Source organism: Platichthys flesus, chromosome 12 (genome assembly GCF_949316205.1).
Source record: "Platichthys flesus chromosome 12, fPlaFle2.1, whole genome shotgun sequence".
NCBI lineage: Eukaryota > Metazoa > Chordata > Actinopteri > Pleuronectiformes > Pleuronectidae > Platichthys > Platichthys flesus.
Window position 1 is genome coordinate 19,164,850 of NC_084956.1, and position 12,341 is coordinate 19,177,190.

General features: G+C 39.7%; 1 protein-coding gene across 1 annotated transcript in view; it reads left to right on the forward strand.

Annotated features, from left to right (window-relative positions):
• Window positions 1–11,136, forward strand: part of LOC133966583 (cilia- and flagella-associated protein 46) — a 50,071-nt gene extending 38,935 nt beyond the window's left edge. The window contains exons 48-60 of the mRNA XM_062401559.1: window positions 246–424; window positions 531–631; window positions 1,478–1,554; window positions 2,041–2,199; window positions 4,758–4,831; window positions 5,215–5,245; window positions 5,963–5,995; window positions 6,377–6,479; window positions 6,594–6,706; window positions 10,093–10,174; window positions 10,368–10,504; window positions 10,611–10,709; window positions 10,881–11,136. Of these exons, the coding sequence (XP_062257543.1) occupies window positions 246–424; window positions 531–631; window positions 1,478–1,554; window positions 2,041–2,199; window positions 4,758–4,831; window positions 5,215–5,245; window positions 5,963–5,995; window positions 6,377–6,479; window positions 6,594–6,706; window positions 10,093–10,174; window positions 10,368–10,504; window positions 10,611–10,709; window positions 10,881–10,993 (1,301 nt within the window). The 3' untranslated portion in view covers window positions 10,994–11,136. The remainder of the gene's footprint in view (window positions 1–245; window positions 425–530; window positions 632–1,477; window positions 1,555–2,040; window positions 2,200–4,757; window positions 4,832–5,214; window positions 5,246–5,962; window positions 5,996–6,376; window positions 6,480–6,593; window positions 6,707–10,092; window positions 10,175–10,367; window positions 10,505–10,610; window positions 10,710–10,880) is intronic.
• Window positions 11,137–12,341: the final 1,205 nt, after the last annotated feature.

Consider the following 12,341-nt stretch of genomic DNA (forward strand, 5'->3'; position numbering starts at 1 on the left):
AGGGTTTCAGCATATTGTATCACCTGCTCACATGACCTTTCCTGGGAATAATCTGACATAAGCAGTTATAAGTCTATATCTAGACTCATCGCTTGATAATGAGGACAAATTCATAAAATAGAAAAAAACAAAGAGGGGATGAATGCTGGAGAGGAGCGGCGGAGGAGCTTGCAGGCATCAATTACAGGACTAGTATGTGTCTGTATGTATACATGTCTAATTGTTTGTTGGTCCTGTTGTTACAGGTAACCTGGCGTGCTCTAGAGTGGCAAAGGTTTCAGTCAGCCCACAGGCTCTGCTGGCACTGAGGGAGCAGGTTCAGGCTTTAGGTCAGGAGAAGACACATGCCCCACTGAAGGAAGCCGGTTGGCATGGTGCTGAGGGTAGAGTGAAGGCCTCTGAGAAAGATCATCTCGTTCCTCGGGTAAGTCTTGTTGAGATCAATGCAATTTTTATTTACACATTATCTACTGTAAGTGTCTTTCAACTGCAATCATTATTATTGTTCCCTGTTGTATCCCCCTTTATAGAAAACTGATGATGAAAAGTTGGCGCCTCACTTCTGCAAAATTGTACAAGAAATGGAGGATTATTTGAAACCACTCCTCACACAGTTTGATTCTTGTTTAAGGTGAAGTTCTGTATTTGTCAACACATTCCCCTTTTGTCCACTGCAAAGACTCAATGAGGTTCATTTAATTTTCTTGGTGGTGAAACTTGTACTTTTATGTCTAAAAGTCTGCAGCTTTTTCACGATTGTAGGATTTATGGTTGAAAGATTATGTACAGATCACAAGTCTTAATTTCATGATGAAGTATAATTAATCCATTTCAGTCTTAATCGTATGATGTAATTCCTTGCAACACAGAGAGAACTTGTTCATTTATTCGACTTATGTAATGAAAATTGAACCAGGAAATCTGGAGAGGAAAACAGGGACAGCTCACCCTCAAAGCAGAGGTTTCGGTCAAATCATGAATATAATAACTGATTTATATACCTGTCTCTTCTTCCACAGCATATTGTGAGTAAATTGCCAAGGGCACAAACACTGTAATATGGTGATTTAGTTAATTATATTATTGGGTGGCTTAACTATATAACAATAAGATCAAACCCATCAACAATAAATGACAAAAGACAATGGAATTAGTAAATACTCTTCTCATTTACTGGTAGACCTAATTAGGGCAGAGCTATTATTTATGACAACAGTTAAAACATTTTTTAAGGCTGCAGCCAGTACCAAGGTCAATGTTAGAAACATCTATAGAAATGCGTTTTCAAGTGAGACTGGTTTTCTTAAGGTTGGCCTGCTCTCTACATTCCAAACTACAGGATGCAACAAACTTACCCAGATAGTGCTGGATGTCTATATCTCTTGCACATTGCCACATCTTACACATCTGGCTCTATCTTGTCAAACAGCAGGAATTATAGTGCCTACTGATCCCCACCTGTCCTTATCCGCCTCAGGCTCCAGGACGCATCAATGCCATGTCTTGAAATGACCAAATCCAAAGATAAAGAAGACAAGGCAGGCTCAGGTAAGGGTAGAGTATGGTGGGTGTGGGCGTGCATGTGTCAGTGTCAGCCTGCCGGCTTTGTCGTTATCTTTACAGTGAATTACATGAAGCACTATTCCAACATCTGCTGTGACTCCTATCTGGCTGCCCATTAGCGGATTTATATTCAACAGGCCTCAGCTCACCTCCTCTAAAGCCAATGTTGATGCTGTCCATGTGCTTTAATGTTACAAATGATCACTTACACAGATGATCGCTTGTTTCAAACAATATAGCTCAATACTTTTTATAGGCATAACAGTAATAATTATCCTGTAAACTGTTCCCAACTTAATTACAATCCCAATAGTTCACACTTCATAAGTGGACCAATAGTTAAAGGTTGTAGTTATCGTAGCACAGATCTTAAACATTCTAAGCTAAACAATAATTACACTGTCATAAAATACACAATATGTGAAAATCTATATGCTTTTCTGTGTATGTGTTTGCATTCAGATAAACTACCAACAGAATCAGGGGAGTACTTGGTTTTGCTGGCAGACACAAGGTTGCTGGAGTTGCCACTGGAATCCTTGTCCATCCTGCGGAAGGGCAGCTTGAGCTCTGTGTCACGAGACTTTTCCCTCCAGCTTCTCCACAGTCGACTGAACAGAGAACAACCAGATAAAGGTGCTAACACACACACATATACTTTTTACATTATGTTTACATTAAACATTAAATGTTTACAACGGTTACCAGCAGTCTCCTATCCATCCCCATGAATATACAGCAATTAGTGTAGTGTTCTTACTCTACTGATCTTGACATCTAGTCTTTTTTATAGTTTTTGCCTTAATTTTTCAAATTGTTGCCCAACATTGTGATTGAGATATCAAATAATCAATCAGGAGTTGATCAATACAGACATCAGTTTGCAAATTTAATTAAAATGGGACTCAGTAGGAAGCATACCTCCATCAAGGTCAAATAGTCTGATCCATGCCTTATCCGCAGTAACATCATTGAAAATGTCCAAAAATGCAATGTTAAAGAAAGTGATAAAATATTCCTGAATGTGCTTGGATCGAAGGTAAAATGTTATCATTACTTTCTTGGTCATGTCCAATCCCGCAACCAAATTTTGTGAGAATCTATTCAGTAAATATTGCACAAACAAAGAACAGTGGCAAAAACACAACCTTTTTGGTGGAAATTATAAAATTACAAATAGAATAGATTTAAAGATCTATGTTAGTGCTCGTCAGAATCATTATTGAGCAACTTATTTTGTGCTTATTTTTATATGCTTTGTTAGTGTAAAATCCACTGTGTAAACAGTATTTTGTTGGTGAAAGATAAAAATCAGATGAATACAAATATAAAAAATTTAAATACAATGGGGGTTATTGCTGGAGAAATAGAGAAGGCTGAGTCCCTTGTTTAATTAATATTCTCCTTCACACTGTGTCTATCCAGAGTCTCTCTGAGTTTTATTTTGGAGGTCCGAAATAAGTGTAGAATCCCCCCAAAAAATATCCTGTTCTGTAGTGATGATGCTTTAGTTCGAGAATTATGCTCATGAATATTTTTGGAGAGAAGAGAAAAGGGTGCAAAAATAGCATCGGAGCTGATGCTGCAAGGATCTTTACCTTTTTAAAGGTTGAATAATTTGCATAAGTTGAGTGAATGTTGAAAGGTTACAGTTAAACTTAGTGTGTGTGTGTTTGTGTGTGTGTGTGTGTGCCACAGATAGCAAAGTACACAAGCATGTATTTTACATCTTTCAATACCTGGATCACATGTGTGGGTGACAAAGCAACCAGAATAAAAGTGATCTTTTTCTGGAATATCATTACCATAATTTTGACATATACAGTTTAGCATTGTGTCAAGAAGATATAGTGCCCGAAAGCACTTTTGAAAGGGCTATTTGTTATTCTGTGCAGAGCTTTGCATGTGGTATGCACAGGACAAATTAGCACAAACTATAAAAAGACTGCCTGCAGGTTGGAAATGTTTTTCTTTGCATGACCGTCTGTTCCATTTGCTGTCCTGTTGAAACCTTTTTTTTAAGTACAGTGCCAAATAGTTTTACATGCAGTGTTGGCTCCTAGAATGAAAACATTGTTGTTTGAATTTGAACAATTTCAGCAAATGATGGCATCAAAAATACTGTCACATATAGAAACTCAACTAGAGCCCAACGGAAATCTGAAGGCAGGGTCAATGAAATGAACAGGAAGAAAAATGTTGGAACACTCACAGAAGACTGAAAAGAAGAACGGGCGGGGACAGACGGGGGCACACAGACTAAATACACAGGGGAATGCAGGATAACAACACACTGGTCTAATTTATCCAGATGGGACCATAGACTTTATAGGGTGGGACAGGTAATCACAAAGGGGGACAAACCAGACAAAGACAGGACAGGTCTTGGGATTTAAAAAGGGATTGATTATTTCAAGCATTTTCTTCATATTAAAGGGATAGTTAACTGAAAAATGAAAATTCACTCATTATTCGCTCACCACTATGACGATGGAGGCGTGGGTGAAGTGTTTAGAGTCCGCAAAACACTTGTTGCGGTCAACATTGATCAATTGTATTGGAATCAACTGCAACGCTGTTTGTGTTTCGTGGACTCAAGCACTTCACCCACCCCTCCATCGGCATAGTGAGTCATTTGTTATGCGAAATAGGTTTGCCTTGAGTTTGGCTTTAGATGTTTGCACTGGTGGCAAGTTTCCTGGGTCGTTGGTGTTAGAGGGGGATAAATCAGTGATTCCTCTTCTTTTTGCATTGAAATTTTGACAAAAATGTTGGTATTCAGACATTGATATTTTTGACATCTCTTTTTTTCATGAATTAAATTGTCATCATGGGCATGTTGGGGATCTGCTGGTGAACAGCATTTGTTTTGATTCATCCCCAGTGAACTTTAGATATCTGCTAGATATCGAATGATCAAAACAGATACGTTATCTCCCTTCTCCCAGTTTAAATACTGCATAATATCCACCGTACACTGGTACCTATTCTTCTTCTTGTTCCGTTCGTCTTTTTTGCGGGTGGTAATCCACCGTCAAGGTGTGCATTACCATCCACTGGGCTATACCCACTGGATCTGCCTCTTCTTCCTTATTGCTCCACCAATCTCCTAACTGCTCTTTTCCTTTTCATTACTTCACACCCCCCAACGGGGCACATATATACATTTTAATTCTGCTTCCTGTTTATGGCAGTTGACAACAAAAAGGAGACCAAAGGTAGCGTACCAACTAAGGGGAAGGGAGATCAAAGCCAAAGCATCAAAGTGGTAAGTTCAGTAAATTAATCTGGGCCTCCCAGATACACACAGCAATATTACTTTTACCTGCTATCAGCATAGGCAATTATTTGAATTCCTCTCGCCTCTCTTTTAAGTGTGGGAATTCAATCAATTACATGATGTGTTTTCATAAAGATGCTATTTCTAGCTTCCGAGCAGTGATCCTCTGTCATGCATCACTTCTGTTTTTCTCCATCTCCCCTCCCCTCTCTGCTTCCATCGCTCTCGCTGTCTCCTCAGTTGAAAAATCCATACGTATAATCTCTCTGCTAACTGGTGTTTGAGGATGTACATGTCCTAGAATCAATATTAGCATGTGTTTATATATGTTCTTAGCTAACTACTGCTTTGTATTAACATCCTTAACCCAGATCTCCCCTGTTGACACACGCAACTTGAAATGTATCTTTTTTTAGCAAGTATTTATAAGTGTCTTGTTAAATATTATGTCTAATTCTGAATGACTTGTGCAGAGGCCGTTTTAAACCTGCCTTTTGGAATGGGCTGTTTTCTTGTCCTGTGTTAATGCTCGAGAGCTACTTCAGAATTATCTATAGTCAGTTGTGAGTCCTCCTCAAACAGTGACTTTTTATTGTTTGTCGCTGGACGTTGTGTGTCCATTATTAAATTTAAGGAATTCACTTTGTTGTAGTTTACATGTGAGGTTTATATATAAGAATGTTTTAGTGAACTACTGTTAGTCTTTCATACATTGCATGTCGACTATTTCAGAGGTCTGTTAAGCAATCAACCCAATCTTCAGACCCAAGTTCACAACTGCAATTCAGCTTGATAAAGCATTGCTGCGACAAGATGAAGAGCGTGCTTAAGCTTTGTAGTCAATGTGGGAAAGAGAGAGCAGTACTATGAATGTTTGTGTCTCGGCCCAATATTGTGAAATAAAATAAAATGATGATCATTGTCTGATGGCAAAATCTCATAGATCTCACCACTCCTTTTTCTTGAGGAATTAACAAGACACAGAGCAAGTGTGAAGTAGATCAGATGACAATTCACGAGGTATGTGTTCCACAGAGAGACAGGAACTTGTAGCTGTTAGACTGTAGAACAGGGTGGCAGTCTTTTTCAAAGATGATTATTCTTAACACACCTCTACAGATATTGTCGACCCTGACAATGTGGGAATCTTTGGTAAGTAAATGTTCACATCTTACTGTACCTACTGTTATGGAGGAAAATATAGTGCTTTGTGGAAGATATTTTGGGTTGTTGCTTAAGATCCATTGTATTGCAGTATATATCAAGCTGCTTTTATGTCAGTGTCTATGTGGGTGGTGTGCACTGGACCAAAGTGTTACCAGAGGAAATCTTGCAGTGCGCCCTCTTTCAGAGATAAAGGCTCTCTTTATGTTGTATAGCAGCCAAATGGCTCAGTATGATATCCTCTCAGCATAGAGCCTTTTTAAAGCATCCTTCATTTACATTTCCAGTGAACTATTTTAGAAAAATCTCCAAATTACTTTTTTCACAAGTGGAAGTTTCGTTCTATGTTGTTGTCTGTATGCGGAACAGATGGGACCAGTCTGAGCACAAGGATAAAGGAGATATTGGAAACCCACAGCAACCAACTCACCTATCCGTGGGAGGGCTTCATGGGCAGCAAAGAAACGCCAAGGTTAGAACCTTTAAGTACAGAACCTTTAATTTCGAGCAAATCAATGCAGCATGTCCATCTTGTTACTCTTCACCTTATCTCTTTTGCTCTGCCGTCTCTCTCATATCTGTCAAGTCCGTCCGAGATGGAGCAGCTGCTGTGCAAAAGCAGCGCCTTCATTTACCTGGGAAAGGAGCGCTTCATGGCAAACGTTCCACCTGTCAAACTAGCAGCCCTCAATCTATCTGGTACTGTAAACACATGCACTGCATTTTGTCTGCATGGTTTACAATGGGATCTGAGAATCTTTTTTGTGAATGAATAGAATGTGAAATTAAGTTTTCACAGCATGCTGGACATATCCATGTTAATATTTATATGGACAGAAAGAAACATGTTGCTCAGGTCTGATACTTGCTATGTTTCAGTTTATTCAGACATAACACCAGCAACATGGACAAACTCATAGGATCTTTATGATATCAGGGCCATCGGTAATACTACTTTTAAACACTAAGGCTGAAAAAGTTGAAAAGTTGTCTGTGTACACTTGCATGAAATTGTACAACATCTTGTGTTTTCTAAAACATTTGAAACAAAAAAATGGATAATTGACAAAATAGTGCAATGAATGAATTGGGAGAAGAACTGTGATTATGTAAGCACTAACTGGGACAGTAGACTTAATCTCCTCAAACGCATCCATCTTTCATTTGTTGAGTGGTATATTTAGAAAAAGCCCAGATTTGCCGTGTGAAATCAATGAGGTTTTACTTTCAGATGCTTTTTCTTGCCCAAATTTCCCCAGAACTTCACCTCTAAAAATGTATAACCTGAGAATACATAATGATGATTAATGATTGTGTATTTATAGTTGAGCAGCAAAAGCAATTGAAATCTGACTGCATTGCTCATATAGTAACTTTACATAAGCGTTACTTACACATGCTTATCATAATGCTCAAGACATATATTTGCTAATCATTTCAGCCCAGACTCAGTGTTGTCTCAGTTGATAAATGAGTTTATTTTCACCGATGTAGCCTCTTTGATAAAATAGTTTTTACTTGGGAGTCATAAAAGAACTCCTGAACATTGTCATTTATTTACAGTCAGGGGAAAGGAAGTCTCTCAACCCTACTCCCCTCTTCTCAATTTTCTGACAAGGCCTTATCCCTTCTACTCTTTAAATAAATAATAACCCACCTCAAACCGCCTTTGAGCTCTTACGCCTTCAAAAAAAGTTATTGCAAAAAACAACTATGGCCTCATGTTCAGTGCTGCTTTCTTCTTCTTCACCATCAGACAAAGGGATGGGCGGACTCTCCGATGTGAGTGATAGTGTCAGGCTGGCCTTAGCCATCGCCCCAGGCCAGACATATGTGGCACCCAGTAGCCTGCCGTTATTGCTGCTAACTATAGTGTCACTGACAGCAGGGTCTGCACTGTTCCTACTTAATTGGCCACCAAGACATGATGAGACGATGGCAGATTTGTGTTTTCTGAGAAAAAAAAAAGGTGTCATTCAGTACACATTGCACCATCTGCACTGGTCTCTTTGTCTTGTTTAGGTATTATGGATATTTATAGAAGGAGTATTTGTTTTTGAGCAGGACCCTTGGAGGACAAAGCTTAAGGAACGAAACACTGATTTGACAATACCTGCACTTTCCTTTGAAAAAAAAAAAAAGCACAAAAAGTCGATCACAGATAAGAATGGCTTTTTTTATTGCTTTGGCTTTTTTTATTGCTTTGGCAAATTTAAATTCAAAACATAAGCTGGTAACAGTTTAAAGTATACTTAATTTAAATATAAAATCTAAATAAGTGCAAAACTCCTCACATATCCACATAAAAAAAATCATGTAATAAATACAAATTTAAACCAACAGTGTCAATTCTCCAGTTGCAAACCTTCCATCAATTGTCCCCACACTGCTGGAGCCAGGGACATCCACACTGCCAGCTAATAGACTTGGGATTTCACGCAAACAGTCAAACACAATGCAAAAACAATGCATCTGTGCGTAATTAAGTTTGTCCTCATCCTCCCTTCACACAAAATTGTTTGCAGACAACTGCTGCACTTCCCGGACACACTTTAGATACAGACCATTTACTTTTGACCATTTAGCTTTTTACGCTGTGTCTAACATCACACACTCATTCACTAACCTTATGATTCACTATGTAGAGACTTCCATGTTGAGGATTATATAGTGAGCTCTTCTTGTTTGCCACAGTGTGTGCTGTGATGCGCTGCTATGCTCGTATTTACATTTGTACGACAGGTTGGGCTGTTCCTGCTGCCCTCTCTCCTCGCGTCTCCCACGCTGGCAGCACAATGTAGGGTGATATGATCAATGAGTGATCTTGGTCTGGTAGGTACCGGCCCTGTCCCAAAGCCTAATCAGATTGTACCGCCCTGAGCTGTGTCTCGCTTCAGACACACACACATAATTCTCAGTGAATGGGATGACAGCTAGAACAGCTGCATGGCACTGGACAGCGTAACTGCTGGAGAGAAGAGAGTGGACAGTGGATGTCCTGACTTAGATAAACCTGGTGTCAGACACAAGGGTCACACAGCTTATCAACAATCAATGGTCTAGTCCAAGCGCTTGTCCAGTAAAAGCCTGTCTGTGTGCTCTTACATGAATGAATTGTGTTGAAGTAACAGGTTCCTGTGCTTGATAGTCCTGCTAAAAGCTTCTTTGGCCTTGTGGCAAGATTTACCCCATTATTCTACTCTTTTTGTCGAAGTACACTGAAAGCCTAATCCGAAGGCACATGGCAAGTATATGTCATATTTTAGTGAAGAAATGGAGTTACATATTATTTCCTTTTTTGTAGCCAGAGTAGCACTCTGTCTTTTGCGTCAAAGTGATTTCTGGGAATTTTACAAATAAATCAAAGCAGAAGAAGCAGTCTAGTCTCAAATATAAAACCTCTCACCCTCCAATACATCAATCACAACCTCTTGATGACACACACCAGCCCCGAAGAGCGCTGCACTAGTAAAGTTTAAAAGTTTGAGACAACACAGCTGATCCACATTGTGTTAGGGAAGTTAGGGAGTTATTGAATTTGTCGAATGGAAAGTTCAAGTTTGAATCCATCAGTCCAGCTTAATTTGGCAGTGCCTGTTATTTCTTGTGGTTATTGTAAGAGTAATCCGACAACAAACACTACTTGAGCAGCCCGATTTCCACAATACAAGCGCAGCTGGTGCATCTATTTACAGTGCAACCTTAGAACTAGCTTGGTGCTGTATTAAAGTCCTGAGTCAGTATGTGGCCTTTTCATGGATGGCACTCATTAGAGCCCACACCTCCGCCAAGGTCCAACACACACATCAGATTTTTTTCATCAAGATCCCTTGGGAAATCAATGAAATCCATGAAAACACCCAATCTCACAATGTTAAAGAAAGTGATAAACTCCTAGATCCTGTCTCTAAGTTTCATTCAAATATGTCTTATAGTTTTCAATCTTACTAACAAAAATATAGACCAATCAACAAACAAATTGGTTCTGGAGTTTGTTTTATTTTTGTATGGCTGTTGATGAATAGCTTCCTTTTATTAAAAGCTTTATTTTATTCTGCTGCCAGATAATCCTGTTTTCTCCTCAGAGTGCCGGATCGCTCTGCTCTTTGAGCAGCTTCTGAACAACAGCAGCATTCACAGCCACTCAATCCTCGACACGCACAGGAGGTAACAAAGCAGCTTAATTAAATGAAGCTCCTACTGAATTTGAACACATTTCATCTAACTCCGTCTTCTCTTTTACAATCCTAATGTCTCTGCATTCTCTTTACTGGAGTGACAACTGATGTTTGTGTTTGGCAGTGTTGTGGTTTCACCTCTTCCTCCCTCCTAATAATGTCACGGCTTCTCTCCTTTCCAGTGGAGGAGATCTTGCCCTGGAGAAACCCCTCGAGACGGCGCTGCTGTTGAGTCTGTGTGGTGTCGGTTGTGTTGTCCTCAATCAGTGGCACAGCAGTCTTCAACAGAACACACACAATATGGCCACTGTTCTTGATAGTAGGTTTCAGATATAATACAGTCTCTAACTTATCATTGTATCTAAAACATTGCACTTAAATGTCTTTAAACCTTTACTTGATGCCTGTGTAACCATGTGTTGCAGATCTACTGGGGGTGAGACGGACCTCAGGTCAGACCATCCACACCTTGAGGAGAAGGAACAGTTCAGACATCCCACAATGCAAGGACAAAGGATCACATGGTACTGAACCGTATATGTACTCCCATTTATTTCTATTCAGACTTGGGTTTATTTGCAAAGAGGGAAACATCAAGCGGAATTCTCTATGTTTTCAATCCATCAATGCTGAGTGTCAATATATCTCTCATGTGTAGAACAGTAATTACAGCTTCCCCTGGTTTTCCTCTGCAGATACGGTTCTCCTCACTGACTCAAAGGAAGAAGATGTTCACCACGAAATAGCCCTTAAGCCATCAGCCTTCAACTGTGTTCTTTATGGAATCCCTCACTTAATTTTCAAGTGATGCACTCCTGATCCACTTATATTTCCCAGCTCACAATGATTTCAGGCAGATGTGTAAGCCAGCTTTGCAAATAATACTGTATGCAAAACAACTACTGAAGAATTAGTTGGTAACAAGTTTAATTAAAAATGATACACTACTTCCATTGTCTACTACATGATTTTATGAGACTAGATTTATACTTTGTTTTTAAAATTGTTTGCACTATACACGGCAGACGTATGATGACAATGTGTAATATGCATGACTCCTTCATATAAAGCCCGAGCTCTCAATGCTCTCAGAGATACACCCTATACACAGCTTTTAATATTAAAATATCAATGTTACTGTTACCATAGTGCTGACAAATTTCACTTTTAGGATTTCTGTGTTGCAGATTAGGCTCAATATATCGAGTGTTTAAAACAATACATCCACATCTGTCACTGGGATTGCAAATTTTGTATTATATAGATTTGGATTAGACTTTAAAACACCCATGGCTTAGAATGCTATGAATGTTTCATTTTGGAGCTGTAATTTGTGTTAAAGGGGACATATTATGAAAATTCCACTTTTGTAGTGCTTCTACACGTTAATTTGGGCATCTGGCATGTCTACCGTCCCCAAAATTCTGGAAAAAACAACTCCCTCGATTTGTGGTTCCTCTATGTCAGAGAGTTTCGCTAGATGGTGTCGAATGCGGTTACGACCGAAAAATACGTCATGGTCCAACCACCCCCCACCATCATCTCATCGGCTCCGGGCTCCACCGGTGGAGCGTGTTGGCTCGCTGCTGCTACCCGTCAGACATCTAAGTGGCCACATTGCCATGCAGATCGTTGAGGCAGAGACCTCCGGGACACCTCTAAACGTTGACTCAACAGTGTGGAAGGATGCTGCTGCTGCGCCAGCTCCAGCTAACCACTGCTCCCACTGCGCTGGGGAGCTGGGGCGCTGGAGCTCCAGCAGCCAGGCTTCGGCCCACCTGACTCTGGTTCAGAAGGAAATGGTGGCAAGATTGTATCCTAGTCTCCAGTAGCCATATTTCTACAGAGGTAATGGATAGCTAAACATCTGGGCTATTGTATCTTGAGAAGGAGGGAGGAGGGGAGAAGGGCACTAGGTCAATCTGAGGAGGACTGTTTTAGACAGCGTAAAAAGGGTATTGTTTTAAATTATCCTTGTGGTATTTTTACCAAAATATGTTACAGATATTTCATTAAGACCCCAAGGAACAATATCAGCTGTTGTAAAATGAGCATACAATGGGTCCTTTAATGTGTTTAAGTTGTGTTGTAAGTTCTGTTATGAACGCTTTCTCTTTAATTCCCCTGTACTCGAGCTGTGTTAATTTTAACTTCTG